The sequence below is a fragment of the Cyprinus carpio genome, chromosome B13 (assembly GCF_018340385.1).
Source record: "Cyprinus carpio isolate SPL01 chromosome B13, ASM1834038v1, whole genome shotgun sequence".
Classification (NCBI taxonomy): domain Eukaryota; kingdom Metazoa; phylum Chordata; class Actinopteri; order Cypriniformes; family Cyprinidae; genus Cyprinus; species Cyprinus carpio.
The window spans coordinates 16,459,685-16,482,286 of NC_056609.1; the positions used below are offsets into that span (position 1 = coordinate 16,459,685).

At 36.4% G+C, this 22,602-nt stretch overlaps 1 protein-coding gene across 2 annotated transcripts in view; it reads right to left on the bottom strand.

Moving 5' to 3' along the window:
* galnt2 (UDP-N-acetyl-alpha-D-galactosamine:polypeptide N-acetylgalactosaminyltransferase 2) overlaps nucleotides 1-20,097 on the bottom strand; it is a 79,221-nt gene extending 59,124 nt beyond the window's left edge. For both annotated transcript variants that reach the window (XM_042736893.1, XM_042736892.1), the window contains exon 1: nucleotides 19,830-20,097. In XM_042736893.1, the coding sequence (XP_042592827.1) occupies nucleotides 19,830-19,925 (96 nt within the window). In that variant the 5' untranslated portion in view covers nucleotides 19,926-20,097. The remainder of the gene's footprint in view (nucleotides 1-19,829) is intronic.
* Nucleotides 20,098-22,602: the final 2,505 nt, after the last annotated feature.

The window sequence follows — 22,602 nt, forward strand, 5'->3', positions numbered from 1 at the left end:
CAAGCCGGCTGCGGTTCACTCTAGACCACGGTTCACTCAAGGCCACGATGTGTGATGCTGTTTCGTTGAGAAAGCGAAACTACTTTGTTTTTGCATTCCAAAAGAAGACACAACTAGAAACTAGAAATGTTTATATCACGTTTATAATGGGTTTTATGTTTGTTTCTCGTCGCTCCGGCTGGACAAGGCATCACAATATGTTAAGAGGCGTAACATTTCCGTCACACGCTTGAGGCATTCGGCCAATCACAACACGCTGGATAGCTGGCCAATACAGTACACTGCGCTTTTCAAAACGATGAGCTTCGTAAAAATCGACACGTTTCAGAAGGCGGGGCATAGAGGAGAAACAATAATGTACATTATGTGGAAAATGTGTTTTTTAAACCTTAAACCGCATAAACATTTCATTACACCAAGTACACAAAATAATGTTCTTTTTAGCAGCATCATGACCCCTTTAATTTTTTTTTATCTGTGCCGACAGCCTCGTGGTTAGTGCGTTGACATATAGTGCACCTGCGCTCACACTCACAGCAACCCGAGTTTGATTCCAGCCTTGAGGTCCTTTGCTGATCCTGCTATCCTCTATCCACCCGATACTTTTTCTGTAATCTCTCCACTGTCCTCTCAAAATAAAAAAGGCACAAAAGCCCATAAACATAATTAAAAAAAAAAATTTTTTTTCAAAAATACTAAAATAATATTTTTAACCTGTATTTTTAAATCAAATAAATGTAGCTTTGTAGCATAAGGAAACTTCTTTTAAAAACATTTTAAAATAAATCTTACAAATCCCAAACTTCTGAATGGTAGTGTATCATACACATTGGTGAACTGCTAAGTGCATTTATTTGTTTAAAGCAATAATTATTAATTATTTACTTTAACATTATTTCCCTTAAAACAAATCTCACATTCATATTCAAATAATATGACTATAAAACTTTTTTCTCGCTGGTTTACCAAAATTCAGATAATGTACAGCAAAAAAAAAAAAAAAATAGACTATATGGCGCTGCGCATTAGTAAATAGTTTTTATTATTATTATTTCTCAAGTATATTTTTTAAAGATCAGGTCATATGGTATTTTAAAGTGTCCTAATATTGTGTTGGAGTCCCCTACAATAGGTTTAAATGAATCTAAGGTCAGAAAACATTGTAATTTTCTCAGAATATACATTTAATATTAGAGTCATTTGCCAATGATTTCGAAACGATTCATTCCAAGCAAGTTCAGAGCAAACCCCTCCCTTCCATAAGCTGGCCAAGCCTGTTGTGATTGGCACAGAGAGGAGTCCTTGAGCAAGTTAGCAAGTGCTAACTTTGCTCGTCTCTCCCGCATTAACCCTATAACTACCGGTGCAGCAAAATAAACAACACTTTCACTATGATTACAAAGTGCTATACTACATTCTTTATTATTAAACGAAGTAATAAGAACAAAGTCAGTCTACATTAATCAACACATTCTTATGAAATAGTGGGTTCACAGTGAATTATCAGAACTACTTCAGTAAGAGCGAATCAGAATCGACTCTCTCTTTTGAGAGACGATATCTTTATTTATCATGCACTTTTTTGATTAACAACTTTGCAGATTGTTTTCATTGAAGGATAGCTACAATATAAACGGCAAAAGAGATATTTTTCAAAAACCCATATGACCTAATTCAGAATGTAAAACATTGCAGTTTAAAACCTGGCACATCTTACCCCACTTACACTAAGAGTTGGAGAAACGGTGACTGTTCGAGGGAGAAAAATAAAACAAATAAATCACTGCCAAACGCTGAAACGCTATGTCAACAAATGACAACCCAAACAATGCCTAACCCAGTGAGCGAGGGAGGGCAGACAGCTGAAAATACAGGCTAAACATCCACTCTTGCCTCTGTCATGCTGTGGGCAAGGGCATGACCCAGACTGACAAAAACGCTGCATTTCTGCATAATAGTTCTGCATAATAGCCTTGAGATCAAGGGCATGTTCCATTAACATCTCTTCCAGCTCCAGATTTATTTTAATTTATACAATATTTAGTTCAAATTCTCTATTCTGATTGGCCGAGCTGTGTTCAAAGACGGATGATATTTAGAGTAACAGCACTGGAAGATTTCAAATTTTAGATCATTTCACTTCCATGTTTGTGACATTACAGAACACTATGCAAATAGTGTGGAGGCTCAATCTCCTATATACATTATATCAAGTATTAGGTGTCTGAAAGCAGTGGTGTCAAGACAGAAAGGGTTAAAACATGTTGCTTGCTATGTTTTATTCTCTTTAACTCAGCCGTTTGATTAAAGGATGATTACCTCATTCACCAGGAGAGGGGCAGCCACTCTCCAAGCCTTCAGGATGGGGAAACTGCAGGCTAAAAAAAACATTCTTTCCCATACATGGAAAAACCTTCAAGGGGTTCGGAGCAGAATTTCTCAATTTTATGAAGGAAAAAAACTGAGAAACACTAAGGTTTCATATTGTACATGACAACTGGTTCTTATTGTGATAATGCAATAAAAAAAATAAACCTGAGGCTGAACCTGCAAGCCAAAAATACCAACAACCCTCCCACTATCTGTGTTAAAAGCCTCCGTCTAACTTCAACATTTACCATTTCTGGACAGACATTTAAAAATCTATGACTTAAGGGAGGAAAATTGTACAAGTTGAAACATGAGGAAGAATGTGGTGAGTTTTGCGCATGGACACAGGTGGTGCTGCGTGTCAACGCTGGCAGCGAACAAATGGGTTAATAAGCAACAGAAGTTTAGCATTAGAAAACTGAATGCAAAGTACATATCTGCACAACAGATGCCGAATGATGATCTCCATGCAGTTTTTAGGGTCTGATGTGGGAATGGTTTGGGAAGGAATATCCAGAGAGAAAACTAAACCTGCCATTAAATGTACCACAGAAGTGGTCTAATGTGGTACAATACCTCAATAATTCAGAACTCTAAAAAACTGAAATGGGAGCTAATCTTTTCCCCATTCTGCCTAAATATCATATTTCACTTAATCAGATTGAGTTAAAGCCGAATTTCCAAGACCAATATCACGTGAATCTGGAGAACACAATGAGGTTGCAAGATTACATGCAATGTTTAGTGCGACCATTTTGACCCGAACCTCATCCCTCATCTTATAATGAACTATTATGAATTTTTCCTTCAATTTGTGCTTTATTTAGCTTGGTAATCAGAATAAACAGTGTCAATCACTGAGATTAAAATTAAAGTCATCAATGGGACATTAAAACGTTTTACAAGAAAAATTATAAATATGGCTTGATGTAAAACTTCAATGACCAGGGACTACTAAATTTACTGCCAAATAATGTCCTGTAAATCAAAGCATATAGACAAACTGTTGTTAAGAGTCTTTTCACCCATAAAAATTTAAGAAAAATTAGCTTGACTGTGCTTAAATGTATTGAGACAGAAAGACCACATTTCTTAATGTCTGGTCATAAACAGTCTTGATGGAAAACTAATGTGGCTATAAACTAAAATGTAAAATCTAGTTAAAATTATTTTTAGAACCGTTTTCCATTTAAAAAAAAAATACTAAGCCATATTATACTAAAACCATTCATTGCCTAGGAAATCCAGAATTTCTCTCAAACGCTCTCTCTCTCTCTTAATACATTTTATCTAGTGCCAAAATACAAAGCTGTAATGCATAAAAAAAATCTTTTTTTGTTAAAAATGCAAGATATTTCAGCAGTTTTGCTAACTTCAGCCATATTGCAACTTTAACCACACGCCATCTCCAAACACAGCACATAACCTTCATAGCTTTGTGTTTAAATTACAACATCATCCTTTAGCACACAAACAGTGTTTATGACAACCCAGGTTTAAAAGTAAGTTTAGTTTCATGGTTGATGCTTTGGTACATTAAGCAACGTTAAGCTGTTTTCTTCCTAATGAGCATCTAAGGGGAAGGAAACGCTTCACACCTAAATATAGTCCATGGCTTACGGTTTCATTCTTTTGGCTGTAAATAATGTTTATTACAAGAACTGTTCAAAAGAAATCTGGTTCTCCTTAGTGCCTGCTTTAGTACATTAAGCCACATTAAGGGTTTTTCCACTTTGAAGTATTTTCAAATGTCCAATGGGGAGATAATGGGTAAACAAATAAAACCTCAGTGACATTTTCAGGGACATTTCATTATGGATCCCTGAGGCACTACAGAAACTTTTAAGAAGTTCTTGTTCTAGTAGTTTTTTTTTTTTTTTTTTTTTTTTTTTTTTTAGTAGTTGATGTCTGATGGTACCTAAAGATCAGAGTGACAAATAATGTAATAGTGTATATTTTTAAATAAAATTATATTTACAAAATGTAACATTTTAATATTAAAATGTCATTTAGATATTAAATAAACAGAAGCACCTTTAAAATGCACCTACATTTAACTTTTGTCATATTAAAACAGTTATATATTCCATAATTATTATGTTAAATTGACCAATTCTGATAATCCCAAGAGAGCCTAAATCAGCTGATTGATGGGCCTGTCTTATAAACCGGACTATGACTCAAGACGGGTTACGTGACTCTGTGGGAAACAAGTAGTAAACTAAACTATGATGATTACTGCCCTAGTTGTGTCATGTAAAGAACACCCATAAGAGATTTTGTAAACCACCAAACGTCCCTTGCCATAATTGATTCAAAAGAAACGCCTAAAAAGCTAGCAGCTAAAAACATGCTAAGTGAATCTGTTGTCAATTATTGGCTTATCTGTTCAACATCCGACTGCATGCAAAGTTATTCTGTTTCAAATAACATCTGCAAATAATAAGTCAGTATATGGACCAAATATATAAACTTCCAACTGAACTATTTGTCCATTCCTAAACAATTATTTGGTATTTCCATAAAAGCACAAAAAAGCTAAATTAAAGTGTTGCATGTCTAATCAGGGAAAGTAATTATACTGCAAATTTGGTTATAATGGGAAAAGTTCTGATAAAAATGTGTTTTTGACTCTATGGATTTCATTCATTTCTGATTTGTGACAACAGCAGTTTGAACTGAGAGGCTGCATGTTGTCCTTGGCCTTATTGTGTTTGAGCGTGATCGAATTTGCAAGGCAGTTAACGCTCTGACATTGAGGTTATGTTATGCATTTCACCCAAGAGCTTTCATTTTAGCAGAGAAGAGACATGACAAATTTCTGCTGGTAGCTTCAGCTGTTTTGCATTCAAGAAAGATCACTAAAGTCACATTGCATAAACAACCGGAATAAATGCTGAATAAACTGCAAAACCTACTGTGGGACTTACTGTATTAACTAAGAAATCTACATTTTGCCTGACCTGTCACCTATGTTTTCCTCACTGGAAACTGTCAATAGAAGAGGTGCATTGAACTCTCTGTAATAGATATGGAAGTAAATGACATTCAAAGTGTTTGTACAGTAAAATAACAGCAGTGCTATTCTGTACTATGGAGTCAGGTGTTTTGTGTGAGACTTGGTCTTTAAAGTCGAATGTTAAAAGGTCTTAAAGAGACAGTTCACCCAAAAAAAAATTTAACTAACCCAGTAACAATAAAATATCTTCTCTGTAGAAGAAAGAATGTTTGGAATGACATATGGGTGAGTAAATAAGGACAATTTTTATTTTGGGGGAATGACATTTTAAGAAGCTTATAATAATAAAGGAGACAGAGAGCCCTTGCCAATCTCTTGGTGAGTGCAGCGCCACCAGAACTATTTTTCAGCAGCGTACCCTCTATCAAGACAAAATGAAACCTGTTATGCAGAGAGTAAATTTATGCCAAACAAAATCAGGCATCCTGTCAGGGAATTAGACTACCTCTCACTGACATGCCAGCGAACTGCTCCGGCAAAAGGTGAGAAGCTGTCGACTGTGAATCTGCACTGGGCGTCCAGAAGGCCGTCACTTTGTATATGGAGACAAGTGCAAATTGGCTGCCCTGCAGGCCCGGCGTGTCAATCTAGAGGCTGCTGAGATCGTCCTTCACCCATCTGTCTCAGCCCTATGCTGAGGCTTACTTAGCTAGGGAATTCTTAAAAATATTAATTACAATACTGACAAAAAGAGTACATTTCACCAGTTACACAATGATCTTTTAAGTTTTATTTACTTATGTTGCTAACTGCAAGAATGATAATGCAAAAACCACAAAACTGCCCACTAAGACTAAGATGCAAAGCATCCATATCCTGATAATCATTTAAATGAACGTTCCGGGTTCAATGCAAGTTGAGCTCAATAGACAGCATTTGTAGTGTAATGAAGATTATAACTGAAATATTGCTTAGATTTTTTTTTTTCAGTTAAGCACCAACAATAAAACTAAAAGCTAGTCAACAAGTCTAAAGACACACTGTTTAAATCCACTACAAGTATAGAATAGTCAGATAAACCTTATACATTATAACATGGCAGCACAACCGAGTCGTTTCCATAACCTTGTCTGGTATAAAAATACCTGCAATTTAATTGTCATGAGGACTGGTAAATAGTGCTGGGCAGTTTTTCACCAAAAATCTTTTGTTGTTGTTGTTGTTGTTGTTGTTGTTAAGGATTCTGGTGGTTTCATGGTTTGTCCATGACTGTGCCTTTATATGAATCAGATTTGCATAAAACCGTTGTAGAACCACTGCATTTTAATCACAATCCGATCAAACATGCTACATTATAGTATGAGCACTTTTTGATGTCAATTAGATTGTATAATTTCAAAATTTAAAGCAAAAACAGAATGGTACTTTTTTCTATCTTTATTAAAATGTCATATGTTAAAATAATAATATTTAAACGACTGAAATGTCACTTTAAACATAAAAATAAAACTGCCACCAGGTGGTGGCAAGTCACCGATTTTATCTCTGAATCATTCATTCAATTGATTCATTTGAATGGCTTATTCCATCAGGAACGAAGCAAGTGATGGTGTTTATGAATGGGTAATTGAATCATTGACTCACTAGATTCATAAAAAAAGAAAAGAAAAAAAAACACGTTAATTCATAAACAAAACACTGCTTTGTTTAATTAGAGATGTGACTTCGAAACTATTTTCGTTGACTAAATGGAGCAAAATCAGACAATATTAAGTCATACAATGTACCTCACTTAATATTAACTTATTGTTTATTGAACTATTGTATTAATTTAATATCACATTTGCAAACTCCCTTAATCTTTTAAAGCTGTTACTCACTTCAGTTCATCGCGATCTCACAAAGTTGCATTATAATCAATGAAGCTCTCTACACTGCACAACGAATGTATAACTAAAGGATTTGTGAGCTTGCATAACTCAGCAATGAACAAAATTCCAGTATTTTGAGCAGTGAGTGGATTCTGATTAATATTGCATGAATCAACATATGTCTGTGATACATTACTCAACGCTGCAAAAACACGCAAGTAGAAATCTTTGAAGATCGCACCATGAGCGCAAACACAAATATGCTGATCAGGTTTGTCACACAGGTGCTCCTAAATATTTTTTGATAGTCGCACGCAGTACTTTACAGTCTCAAATGCGATGCCATTGTTTTCTTTTTTGAAGAGAAACAATAAAAATAATTTTTTTTTTTTTATTAAATCAACATTATACAACAATGCCGTCGATTGCCCTTAACTTGCAAATAATTTTGAACACAGCAAGCAAACCTTTCTCACACATCAAGTCTTTTAAATTCAAAAGCATGAACTTTGTCTCAGCTAGTGTCCTTCACTGATCTGGACCAGGTGGGATGATTCAAGGCACAGATGTTCACCTTTCATTAAAAGTATGTAAATTAGCTAAACGGGACAGGTATGAGGGACCAGAGCCCTCAGGCACTGTCAGGGTAAAAAAAAAAATATATAAAAAAATTAAAAAACCCCGCCAGAGGCCAGCTAGACCAAGCCAAGTGGTTTATTGGTTGGTCTGTAATGGTAATGAAGATGCATGCGGAGCACTTGTGGAAGCCACAGGCCTGGCAGAGGCTCAGGATGTGCCTGCAAATAATTAGATAAGCAGTGAACCTCTGCCGGATGCAACACCTCCCTAAAAGCAAAGCTGGCATGGCCCCCAACAAGATATCCAAATGAGAGCCTGCTCATTTAAATCAGATATGGAAACAGGTCTAGCCAAGTCAGTCTAATTTACAAGGTCAAAACATGCACGGGAGAAGATTTATTAGTGAAAAGATACACAGAGCACGTTTAGTTAAAATAAAACTATAGTCCTCAATTCAGCATGAAATGGTAATTCGCCTTCATTTTTAACTCAAACTTCTGCTGAAAGACTTTATCCTCAAAAACCCCACCACTCTCTTGCAATCGACTGCAAGAGCACATTCAGATCTGCCTCCATTCAATCAACCACTTCTATTACATCACACCTTTACAGGGACAGTTCATCTAAAGATTTTAATTCTGTCATCATTTATACTCCTGTCGTTCCAAAACAGTATGAAATCACAGACATCCTTCAAAATATTTTGTTTTATGTCCTGCAGAAGAAAATATATCATACAAGCTTGGAACAACATGATGCCTTTTCATTTCTGGGTACTTTTCACCTACTGTTTTACAAATTGAGTCAATCTTCTCATTTCACATGCTGTTTTTGGAATACTTTATACTAGGGAAGTAAGCACATTTGGGAACAGGGACTAATACAATACGATTGACTAACATGACTTCAGTTGGACTGAAGTGTATAAGACTTGAAAGACTGGTAGTGTGTGACCCTCTGTTTTTCTCTGTAACCATTAACAAAGTTGCCTCAGTGTACAGATTTAAAAGTCGTGTAGTTTACTCCAACATTTGGTATGACTGAATTCCAAATGAATTTAAAAGCACTTTAAGGCCTTTCATGGTTAAAATGAAATAATTACAATAATTAAATTACCCTTGAGAGTCTAGAGAATTTATAGGAGAAAAAAAAACTCAAAGTTTTTATTTTCAGTCTTTGAAATGACAGGGGTAAAATTCTCTGAGGAGTCTGTGGTTGCATATGCATGAAAGGTAACATTAGGCTGAAAGACAAGGGACCGCAGTCAGCACCGTCTGCCCTCCACTGCATGTTAATTAGCATGTAATCGATGCTTCTGAGCTTTACAAACCCACGAGAATGATTACACTGTTGCATTCTCGATTTAGTTTGAAATGTGGTGCAGAAAAATTTTAGACTTAACTGTATGGGTTAAATTATACATTGTGGCATCAATAAAGGCAATTTAGTTCAAGCATCAAAACTATACAGTGTGTCTGAGCAGACACATGATCGTCCTAAAAAAAGGGCTATGTACAAGCTGACAAATCTAGCTGTGCTTCAGTGACTCATGTCCACCGGTGCAGTCGATTTCTGTCAGTCAGAGTGGATGGTGACTTCCTGTGGCTCAATCTTGTTTCTGGTGACTCTGGTGCCTTGTAGGCCAAACTGCAGCTGTGGAGCAAGTAAAGTGAACATCGGCTGGCAGTTACAAATGTTAAAAAGACTAAACATCTAAGCTGAATGAATGGATCACTTTTTTGTGATAGTAAAAAAAAGGTTTTTACTTGAGGGTTCGGTAGCAAAGTGTGTTTAGTGCGACGTGTGCATGTAGCTTCCCATTGCATGAAAGTAGCTTTTAATCAGCAGCTTTGTAAAGTCTTGCGCTGAAATGATGATACATCACTGGAGGCGATTTAAAAAAACCTTAGCTCATTAAAATTATATGGCTGTAATTTGATTGGTCTGTTGGTCTCTCTGAGCTGCCGAGGCGGCAAACAGCCTGAAAGCACTTGGCTAAGAAAACCTCATCTTCAACACGTTCATGCCCTCTGGCAATATCCACAGTGTTTTCCCATTAGTGTATACGTCTCGATATGTGAAGAACTGGGCCCTTACATATCGTCTAAACAACTCTGACTGCTCAGCGCTCATAGACCATCTTTGTTTAATCTATGTGGGAAACATGCTACGATATTTCAAACACAAGCTGACAGAGCAGATGTGTTTGCCGTAGACACGAAGCGGATGTTCATTCCCGGGATGTGTTATTAGTTTCCACGAACAGTGACTGTGAGATTTTTTTATTTTTTTTAATCTGTTGTTCTATACAGGATTACCATTCAAAATGACTACAAATGTACAATACCATAAATCTATACTACTTTGTTATAACAGAAAATTAAAACACTATAAACTATAATGAATACTTAGCATTCTACAAGTAAATTTAGGCATCTCAAGAAAATGGACAACATAAAGGATGAATAAGTATTTATAGTATTCCTAAATCTTCTATAGAACAAATAGAGAAAAACTAAGTCCCCACTAAAATATAGGAAAACTGAACTTAACGTTTATTTGGGTATTATAGAGTACAATTTAATAAAGTATTTACACATTTCAAAATATTAAAAGTTGTGTTGACCTTTTTAATAAAAACAAACACATCATTAGAAATTGATTATTATCCCTTTATTTAAATACTAGATTATTTAAATATTAAGGCAAATAAAAAAACCTGGCTAATAAATATCCAATATCAACCAAAATTGATAAATAAAATAACTTTAATATTAAAATTTCACAAATATCAGTAACCGATCTAGTGCAGATATATTGTGAATCCTTAATGATGGCACTGACTGAATAACACATCTCTAAACGACTCTCTAAAAGACACATCATCATCACAGCACCACTGAAAACACAGGCAATGAAATCAGGAATCTTTTCTCTGATATTAAATCGAATAATTAACTTTTTGTTCATTTTTCATGGGTTCTTTGAAGTCCTCACACTCTAACTGTGAGAGAGCTGCCTTGAGGCTTGAACACTGGGAACAATGAGACACACTTGACTGCATTTGATATTCATCTCTATTTCAAAGGATGGAGGGGGATTATGTTGCTCTTGTGGCGAAATCTTCTAAATAGCCACAGTTAATTATATCTTGATCTTAAAATGGATCTTTAAGGTAGACTGTTACTGTATATTTTCAATGTTACATCTACTCCATCAGAAAGATCATTTAAAAATTCACCCAGCACGAACCAGCAGGCACCACAGGACAAACATCCTCAGAGAACTTAAAAAAAAAAAAAAAAAAAGTTTTTTGACCCAAGGCTGAATTATGAGTACCATATGCCTTCAGAGAATACAGATATTGCATTTTATAGGCTCCATACGCTCCATACTAAGATTGCCTGGTGGGAAACTAGGCTTAAAAACAAGTCTAAACTACTTTCACAACAGATATCTCGAAAAGCATAAGCCAGTAAGCGCTTATCAACAACATGCACTCAGTTTTTGTTTTGTCTTGGAGATGATGAAGCAGAAGAGTGATAAAACAGAGAGATTTGTTATCACGACACAAGAATGTTTCATTTGCCAACAATACTAAAAGCAAAAAGATGAAAGGCAATCATTTATGTAAAGTGGTAGTTGATGTGTAATGTGTCCATGGAATTTTTTTAATCAGATTTTAGGTTAAAATACACATGAATATAAAATGGAAAGTGTCTATCTTACAATTCACACACAATGCATTTTTTTGTTTTAGAAATGCAATAAGCAGAGCAGTGGAATTAAATATATATATATATATATATAGTCTAGAAATGCGTGTTTTTTACATGCTAGTTTCACCTTGAGAGACAAAGTACAATGGTCAAATGAAATACAGTTTAGCTAGCAAACTATCACTGAACTGTGTGGTTACTTACAAAAAATACAAATTACGTTTCCTGCAAAGAATCCTATAACATGTGAAAACACTCTCTTTTTATGGTATCTAAGTCTCTATGGACCAATATAAGGCGGCTGACTGTGTTAATCATAAAAGATAACATCACAGAATGATGTAACCGAGTTGCCACAAGGGGAATCTCCAGTATCTAAACCCTGTTGAAGAATGAATGACCCTTAACATTAAAAGCTCATTTCTTCTCATTTGCATTGCACTCATACGTCTCGCAGTGGCTCATACATATTTCACAGGGACATGAGAGACTGATGGCTAAACTAAATGTGAAAAACACAGAAAGATGACTTCTCTGCAGAGGATAATCGATATTCTCGAATCACACATTCAGCTGGAGATACATTTCCCTTGTAGACATTGACCCTTTGGGTAAATAGGGTTGCCGTTCTTCACCTCTGCATGTAATATTTACAGACCCTTTAGTAGTCAAGGTGTCCAAAGATGCAAGTTCCAGGGTTTCAATCTTCATTTTTTTATGCTAGTGCATATTTCATTCTATCTTTTTATGGATTTTGCCATTCACGTTTCACTTCCTCCTGGCTCACAACCGATGTGCTAACAAACCTTTGGGTGAGTCTGAACTGGAAACCAAATAGTACTTCCTCTTCCACTGTTCACTCAAACAGACTTAAACATTATCTAAAAACAACCAGGATGTGCGGTTTAATGAGAACATGCAAAGAAGCTTTAGTTTACAAGGCTAGTATCAAGCATGAATGGATAAAAAAACTGTTCTAAGGAGAGAGATTATAGAAATTGTCTCTGACAATGTGGTTACAGACTGAAGTGGTAAGCAGGGATGTATTAATTTTTTTCATATCTCACTCCCTAACTGAACAGGCATTTGTGGGAGAACTGAAAAGGATTTCTGCAAATCCCCACAGAGACTTTTATCTTAACAAATATTACAGAAAATTCATCTCTGGTGCCAAAGACCTCAGTGAAATTTTGAATCTTTGGACAAGACAATTTTCAAAGGTAATCACTGCATGTCAAGAGTTACCACTTTAACAACTGTGGGGAAAAAAACTATGCTTCATGTCTTTTGTAATGCAGTAATTTTTCAGAGTAAAACATCACATTTGGCCTAAAATGCAGGACTTCAAAATAATATAATTCAAAGTATCTTAGAATTATAACTCAGTTGGAATAAAAAAAAATAACCAAATAAACAATTAAACATTAAAAACAGCAATAATTGTGAATTAAGATACCACAACGTGTTAATAAAAATATGAAAAATGGATATTCATTTTGAAACTGAAAAACAATTGCCAGAAGTAAAAAGGCTAAAGTCAGCATATGAACTGAACTACTCCACAGTCGCATGACTTTAACTAAGATTTTGATAAATCTCATGAGTGAGGTATTACATTTTGTGTTGTAGATTGTAGGGATCGACCGATATGCGTTTTTCAGGGCCGATGCCGATACCGATTATTACAGATCAAGGAGACCGATAACCGATATTTTGAACCGATATGTGACTTGTGTAAAAATGAAAATTAATGTCAAAATTAAGAATAAAAAGGCCTCTGACAAAGACTCTCTTTAAATTATTTTAACACATCTTTAATTCTGAGAACTGTTCATAATAACAACATTAATATTAATAATAACAACAAACATAAAAAGTGCTGGGAGCATCCATCAGCAGCATTCTGTAAACTAAGTAAAACTTGCATCCATTAGCAGCATCCTATAAACAAAGTAAAACTTAAAGCAAATTTAAACAGCAAAAAATGAACAAATAATGGAAAATAAATGTAATCTCTCTCTCTCTCTCTCTCTCTCTCTCTCTCTCTCTCTCTCTCTCTCTCTATATATATATATATATATATGTGTGTGTGTGTGTGTGTGTTATATTTAGCATTTTATTTGCAACCCAGAATTGCATTAAAATCACACACAACCCATATTGTAATAGCGTTTTTTTTTTATTTTTGATGTGTAAAATGTTTGTTTGACTGTTTATCACGGCGATACAAACTAGGAAGTATACAGGACAGCGTCATCCAGAAACGTGCAATGTGAGATTATTGACAATTTACGTTATTAGCATAGGGTTATAAGCAGGGGTGCGATTTTTGTGAAATAAACAAAGGGGGGGATGCTTTTGAAAAATTTTATGAAATGTTTTTAATAGGACGGAAATTGTATTTAGTGTGATCTCAGTTTAATAAAAACATTGTAAGCCTACGTTAGGCCTATTAATTGTTATGATTTAATGTCCACGGTTATTCAAAAACAAATTACATCGAGAAAGCGAGCAAAAAACACAACGGAGCTTTTTGAAACTCCGAATCAGTTAAACCATTGCGTCGCAAAATGATTCACTGTTTCGATGCGCTTCAATCGGATCGCGTATCGCGGATCATTTGAATCAGATCTGGACGTCAGAGCGGGTTTGCAAGATGTTTTTATCCCCACCGGGGATAAAAGTTATTCAGCAGAGGCAGGGATGCATAGACCAGAAGGGGGGAAATCCCCCCATCCCTCCCGGCAAATCGCACGCACCCTGATTATTAGTCAAATGAGAGAGCGCGGCCGCGGAGATAACTAAATCAGGAATAGGGAGCTCGCGTCGCGTCAGGGCGTCAGAGCTCGCGCTTGATGCCCTTTCAGCTCTTCAAAATTGCATAATGGTAATTCTGAATCTGTATGATAAATTATTTTGCAATCATGTTAGAATAAAGCAACATTTCTCCAAATATGCGCAATTTATTTGACTAAGAGCCCTAACGGAACGGACGCTGTTTAGTGGAGCTATGTGAACAACACAAAAAAAAAACCGCAGCAGACGTGAGTGAATTCATTCGTGTTGATAATCTATTCACAATATAACGTTAAGTTGGCCGAATGGTGAGAGAAGTAGGTTTTAGTTTCACTATCTCAGCACTGATGTGATGATCCGTTAAAGCATATCACTGCAATGACGGACATTGACCGGGAATTTCACGGTATAATAACTGAACGGGGCTTGTCATCATAAATCGATTATATTTAGGTATGTTTTGCAACTTCAGTGTAGTGATTTATTGCAACTTCAGGAACGTTTACTGCATTCTTACCTTCGAGAGATAACTTATTGATGTGTGATGATGATCACTGAAGCAGCTCCTGTGCTTTCGGTGTGAGAGCGGAACATTTTCCTGCCGCGCCAGCCGTATTGATTGGCCAGGCTCGTGACTCCCAACAAATCAGTCAGACGATGGGCGGGGCTTAGTCTAGGCCACAGAGCGGTGCGCTCTGACTGAGGTGGCTGGATCAGTGCCAGATCGCGCATTTCAAAATAAAATGGTTTTATCGGCAAATCGGTTTTGAAAATGGCCGATGCCGATAACAATAAAAATGCTTAATATCGGCGCCGATAATCGGCCACACTGATAATCGGTCGACCCCTAGTAGATTGTACATGAAAATATCTTGAGGTTGTATTAACCACAGACTGTATTTATTAATTTTTTTAAATACATCAAATTTGGGACGACAGAAGCAGTACAATGCTAACTCATATCCAGGTTTTGGGACTTATTCCAACAACACTCTATATTGTGCATCCCTAATACCTTGCATATCTTAACAGGATAAAATATTGAGCTGGATTCAAGACTAGAAACAAATACAGAAATTCTAGTTTCCACATAAACTACAGATTTCTCATTTCAAACCCCATCTTAAGAGATATAACTGGCCCTGCTGATGATACAAGGACAAAACTCTTTTTTTTTACGACTAAAGAGTCACCCATTCACTCTCACTATTTCAGCCAAAGCCCTTGTCTCCATCTGGTAAAAACAGAGTGAACTGAGAAAGCAGAATTCCGTGGTCATAAACCTTAACCAATGACCTCTGACCACTGAGGTCCCTCGGTTATCCATTGTATCCAAAGTTACAGCACAAGAGAGAGGAGTCTCTTTTCAGGGGAAGTGTCTTTAAAACCCTTTGTGGACACATAAAGATTTGATCCTGTCAAAGGTCAGGTCATAAAAAAAGCAATGTGCCTCATATACGATTTGTCTGCTCATATCAAAGGTGAAAACATCGGGAACACTCTTACACAGTCAGTTCACAACTCGTGGCTCTGTTTAAAACATAAGCCACTGATTCAATCTCAGGAATTAAACTCTGCTGAATCCACAAGATGACAAAACAATCTTGTGAAATCCAGTTGCCAACTTAAAAGAAGCAAAAAAATATTGCGGTCTTTTGAAGCTAAGCTAGTAGATAAGAGGAAGAAAAACATCCCATGGCAAAGAGCTACAAAAGCATCATATTTTCAAGGCTATAGAGTTTTTGCAGACAGCATCTCAGGGAAGAGATAGAAGCCTTCAAAAACTGCCCTTTAAATTTAAAACCCAATTCACCTTCCGGTGAGTAAAACGTAACCTCATATATCAATGTCCACACAAAACTGACAGGGAAACCAAAACACTACATTTAGCCTCTTCGACATTTGCTATTTCTAACGTCAGTCTTCCATCTTCCTCAAATGTTGTAGTCAATTGTACAATCTCCAAAGCCCAAAAGCAGGACTTTTATTTTGACAATGCTGAAAACGCCAATGCCCAGATTCTCCATCTTTATTATGTTACACTCTCTGTGTAGTTCTGTCTAATAGCTAAATAATTAGTGTGATATCATTAGCTATGTTTCCATCACAATTTTAATGCGCATTTTAAAGAATTGCTTCAGAAACGAGTGAATTTTGAATAAATATCCCTTAATTCGCAAAAGTTTTTATGCTCGCTTGAGGTGGTTTTTGACTTGTGCGAAAAAGGGTTAATGCAAACAACCCATTTGCCGAAGCCACATCATCTCACAGAAAGATTTTTTTAAACACTCAACTGACGTTATGAAGTGAGTTTGGAGTAAAAATATGTTATTAAATGTGGTATTTTCACATGCTTTCAGATGGAGCACCATTTACTATACAGAGCCGTAGTTCACTGAGAAGCTATGCAAAAAGCTGTCATTATCGCGAACGATTTCTTCGAGCTCATAATCGCGATTTTTTTTGCATAACTTGTCAGTGAACTACGGCTCTGTGTAGTAAATGCTGCTCCATCTGAAAGCACGTGATGATGATTTACTGCTGATTACAGAACCGGCTTTACTAACAAAATGCGCACGACAATCGCATTCGATTAATAGTGCAGCCCTATCAGCAACCCAAAAAACAAAACAAAAACAATTAATATCTGTCAAAATATTAGCATTCAGCATATCATCTCCAGCAACTCAGAAAATGAGAAACCCACAGTCTCAGTCACGAAAAAAAATAGTGCCCCTGCTTCGCTTTTATTTCTCGCTACAAATTCATCTGATTGACACTCATCAGACCCAAATGGCTTACTTTCCTCTGGTATCAAAGGCAGAAACAAAGAAAAAAGGAAGACACACACAGCTTTGTGAGAGCTGACCAAATCTGTCATGCACTTTGGTTCATCCTGATGTTAACAAGCTTTGATTTGAACAAGTGACTGAAAGCAGTTCGGCCCCATCCCAACACCGCCACTGTAATCCTGCCAACAGCGGCAGAACAATCATCATGTCAATAATTGTGTTTTGGAGCAGATATCATATCAAACGCATTTCTCAGTGCAGATAAAAGCCCCCTGTTTTCCTATCTCTCCTGCATCCGAGGCCAGCTGAGGCTCCAAAAAACAATCCGACAGGGAAAATATTCAGAATCTGACCCATGCATAACTGAGGTACTAGAATCAGTGATGAGCGTCTGTGCAACTCCACCGTCCCGGGGCTGTCATCCACCCTAGCTGGTTGCAGAAACTCATTTCCTTGCTGAAACACAATCTTTGACATCTGTGTAAAATCTATTGTGCAACCAGCACAGTTCTCGCTTAAATGCATAAGGACAAGGCAAAGGTCAGGTAAATTAAAAATCTTCAATAAAATGAATTCATTGAGTAATTTTACGCATATAAAGGAACAAGCTGCACCAAACGGAAGCATCAATGTCTCGTTCAACGTAGAGAAGGATTCAACATAAAGAGCCCTGAGCCAGATGAAGGAGCGCTAAACAGCTGTTCAGCCACTTGCTTATGCTACACTACATGAAGCTTTAAAAACGAATCCACAAGCAGCTGTCTTCATACATTATGAGGTTATATGATAAAAGCAGCAATAAACCAGTAGAGAAACTAGCTAAACAGCAAGGTCTTTGAAGTCCAGTATATTTCTATTCTAGCCATGCAACGTTTCCTATTTCGGACCGCAGTACAGGACAATAACTACTTGTGAACAACAAACTGTGATCAATGTTACACTACAAACAATAGCGTTACATTCAGTAATGTAAATTCAGAGTGCCATAAGGGAGCAATTCCCCAATGTGCAGCGGTCCATTCACCTCATTGTGCCTTGATCACAATATCAAATGCACTCACAATAGAAAACGAGTTGGCTGACTGCGGCTGATGGACAGCTATGGAAACAAAGCACGAAACACAACAAAATCTCAAGACAGTATGTGTCATTTAATATAAAGGGAAGTACACGAGCTGAATATTTGCCTGTGAGCAAAGGAATTTCAGCAAATTTCCTTCGAGACAGATGGTATGTTACTAAAAAGTGTGCTTTCATGGTACACCACCCTCACTCAAAACTGAGTGCAATATGTACACACTGTCAAGTGATGATTAATGAGATACAGATTTACAGCTTCAAGAGATCAAAAGTTAATGTGTAAATTCAAATTTGTTGTCTCTTTTTTTTGGAAGATTATGGTTCTTTATGTGACAGTCAGTTCACAATTTTTTGAGGTGTTACAACAGTCTGATATACGGCACAGTCCAAATGCACTGGGACTTTATATACATACACATACTCTTCTTCATTTTCAATGTGGAAATAAGCTATTGGCTGTTAATGGGCGAGATGTATGATTTACTAGCCCAATAGGTAGATAGAAGAATAACAAAGTACAGTAAATAGTAAAACTATAGTATTGTGCAGCTAAAATAACTGGAAGCAACTGACACCAGAAATTTTGCACATTCACACTACCAATTATATTGAATATCACTCCGCTTCAGATATGCCTAAAGCTGCAGTCCGTAACTTTTGGTGCTCTAGCGGTTAATGAACAGAACTGCATGCATCTTGCTGAAGAACATCCGACTTCTCTCTGTTTATGTCTATGACGAATCACGCAGGTACTGGGCTACTCCACAGCAGTTCCACCTGTACCAGTTTGAAATAGTCTGAACATGAAAACTCAGGATAAGACAAAAACATGGTTTGGAAAATGCATTCATGATGTACACACATATTAATTTGGTAGATTTTAAACACACAAAAAGTTACAGACTGCAGCTTTAATGACAACTAAACACATTATTAAGACCAAGTCTATAGATCTCATTATTCAGTAGATTAGACGTAAATTGCAGTAAAGGATGAACCCTTTTGATCGTGAATGATTCAATGACTCAAAGCACACACAAACATACTATATTGTGTCGCCACCTACTGGCGTAACGACGTAAACTGCAGAGAGCGTCACTGACGGAGTGTGAACGAATCTTTCAGTGAACAGTATTCAACAGATTCGAGTCACGGAGAAAAATCATAATCCCTACCACCAGTAACATGTCCCAGACTAAATATTAGCCCGATAATTAAACATTTAAAATTCGAAAAATTGAAAAGCTCATGTATTAATCGTAGCTTTTGCACTACCCTGTAACATTCACAAGCGAAAAGCTCATGTTTGTAAGTAGTTAACGTTCCTCTTGCTCCTAAGAAATTCGGCGTATCAACGCTTTTAAAAACGACTTCGGAATAATGCGCCTTTAATAAACACGCACAACATAGCGGGCTCTGGATTCAGTAAAAACAAACGCGGCTATTTGATAGTCTCGCACTGAAATCACAGCACGGAGCGATAACACTATCTTTGTAAGTCCACTCAACAGACTTTGGCTATTTAAACGAGCTGGTTCTCTCGCCGTAGTGACTGTTTTTCCTCATTCATCCGCAAACGAAATATTTCGACACAGTCTCCCCTAACAACTTATAATAGCACCGTTCCCGCAGCATACAACATGAAGCGAACAGAAAAACCTACCTTTCGACTCAGCGTTGTCCCCGAATAGAAATAATACGCTATGCCTAGAACCCAAAGCACAGCGAAACATAGTAATACCCTAGATTTCCTGCGCATTGCTGTGCTTTTGGATGAGATAATATACAGTGGCTGACTCGGGGTTTGTGCCGTGAAAAGCCACTGACGTCCTCGTTCTGCGTCTCGCTGTGGCTACAGCGCCCAACTAACACGAAATCACCAGCAGCAGCGGCTGGATAGAGGAAGAAGCAGGAAACAGCCAGCATCACCGGGTTAGAGGGGAAAGGGTAACCGACTTTAATCCAATCACGCTCCGCGGAGACGCGGACGGAGGAGGGGTGGGGGTGGAGACATCCATCGTTATTAGCCTGCCCTGTACCTCTGTGCTCAAGATGCGCCGAATAATCATTTGGTTCATTCTGGATTTCTGACAAACACATTTTGTTATATAGTTATGCTCTTCTAAGTTGTATGAAAATATGCTCGCTTTTCGCTAATGCACATTTGTGTGCTTGCCTTATTGCGCACACTGCACAATGTATTTTGCCCGGCTGTTCACTGATTACTAATTTATTAGTTTTAGCAAATGATTTTAATTTTTTAACTTAGTAAATAATTATTCACCAAAAATGCATTTAATGAAACGTATGTGGAAAGATTTCGTGAATCTTACAAAAGTGTATGTGTCCGCAGTGATATATTCCAGGCCCCGTAACAGTAAATTATGACTCAAAATTATGACTCAAAATAAAAATGTAAATCCAGCCTGATGGTCCCTGGTGCTTATGTGCAGGTAGTCTCAAACAGCTTAACCTTTGAATATATATATATATATATATATATATATATATATATATATATATATATATATATATATATATATATGTATGTATGTATGTATATTTATATCACCATAGGTTGTTAGCCTACCCAGCATTAAATTAAAACCAAAAACATCGTTTCCATTACAAAAGACTTTATACTGTATCTGAGGTCCTTCTCTCTTCTGTGACTCAGGGTTATATAGTTAACTAGAAATAAAACCAAAACCATAAAAATGATAGGCTACTTGAAATTTGAAATGTGCTAAGTGAAATAAAATAAAAAGACTACTTAACTAAAACTGAAATAAAATTTAAAAGCTATATAGACATTAAAAACCAAATACAAATGACAAAACAACTAATTATTAAGTGTAAAAATAATAAATAAAAATACAATAAATAAATATTTAGGAAAAATAAATAATAGTATGTCAATGGTAGTAAACCAACCATGCTGAAAATCATGTCTGTAATTTATATCAGCAGATTTACTTACTTTAATTAAAATGATTAAAAACACTAAAGCTAAAAAGTGCAAGATTAAATTCTTATTCTGACGGCACCCATTCACTGCAGAGGATCTATAGGTGAGCAAGTGATATAATGTTACATTTTTCTAAATCTGTTCCAATTAGGAAACGATCTCATGATGGCCTGAGGATGAGTACATTTTCAGCAAATTTTTATTTTGGGGTGAACTATTTTCTAAGATTATGTTAATATAACTAAATTTAAATTATTTTAATTTTGACTTATTGGAGCCCTCTAGAAGTTTGCAGAAGGCCCCTGGTTGAGAACCACTGCTCCAGAATCACTCCCACCTTTCACCCCTTTTGTTACTGTCCTGTGTGTCAGGACCATTGCTGAGCCAAAGTGTGATGCTTAATAAAAGGTTCAGAAAAGAAAAAAACTTTCCACCGGAATGAAAGCAGTTTTACACTTCGATGCTGGATGTCTGCTGGAATCTCAATGAGATTTAGTTTAAATATTTGAAAGAGCCCTTCAGAGATTTCAAGATGAGCAGCGCTGGTCCCTGCAATGGCTGTCTGATGACTGATTTTAGACGGCCGATAGTGACATTCATTAATTCATCAAAATGGGTCCACTGGGTGTCTTTCAAAACCTGTGGAAAAAAGCCAACTAATGTATAGATAAAAAAAAATTTAAATTATCAGTAGCTTACTGTAATGAATAATGTAAGCTACAGTTAGACAAACTAGGTTCTTCAGTTTTAAATAACTCATTAAAATTTGACCTGAGATCCAAAATGTTTTTGAGCCATCTATTAATTTGAATAAAGGACGAGGCAGATTTAGAAACACTGCTGCACTTCCAAGGAAACACTTGAATGACCTACTTTTCATGTGATGACAAGCACTGCAGACTGGATCTTTATGTGCACACAGCGCTGCAGTTAAAGATTTGGGCTGGCAAGTGGCACCCCATTTAATCCCTTTTCAAACTTGAGCAAAGCACTTATCCTCAGATTGCTCCAGGACAGCTGTTGATGTTGTAAGTGTGCTGTAAATTGATTAGGATTGAGTGTCTATGAAATAACAAATAGCCAGATGATTCAATCATGATGTGCCGAGACTCAGGCCTCTCAAATATAATAACATAATAAGGTAAATGGTTTATTTATTTGCAGATGACACCAACATATAGTTATAAGAATTCAAAAATGTGAAATGTGAAAAGAATGTATAAATATTAATGTGAAATAACCTTTTAAGCTTTTAAGGATGAAATTTAAATAAGATTTTCAATTGTCATCTAGTAATGGCAATAGACTAAAATGTTGCCAGACACCAATATTTCCCATACCTATTTCTAGTTTTAAGCCATTTTCTGTATCTGAATTGCCATGATTTTATGGGACCGGTACTTATATCTGTTGCAAATTCTAGCAGATTTGAAGCTTGATAAAATGATTTATAGTCAAAAAACAATGC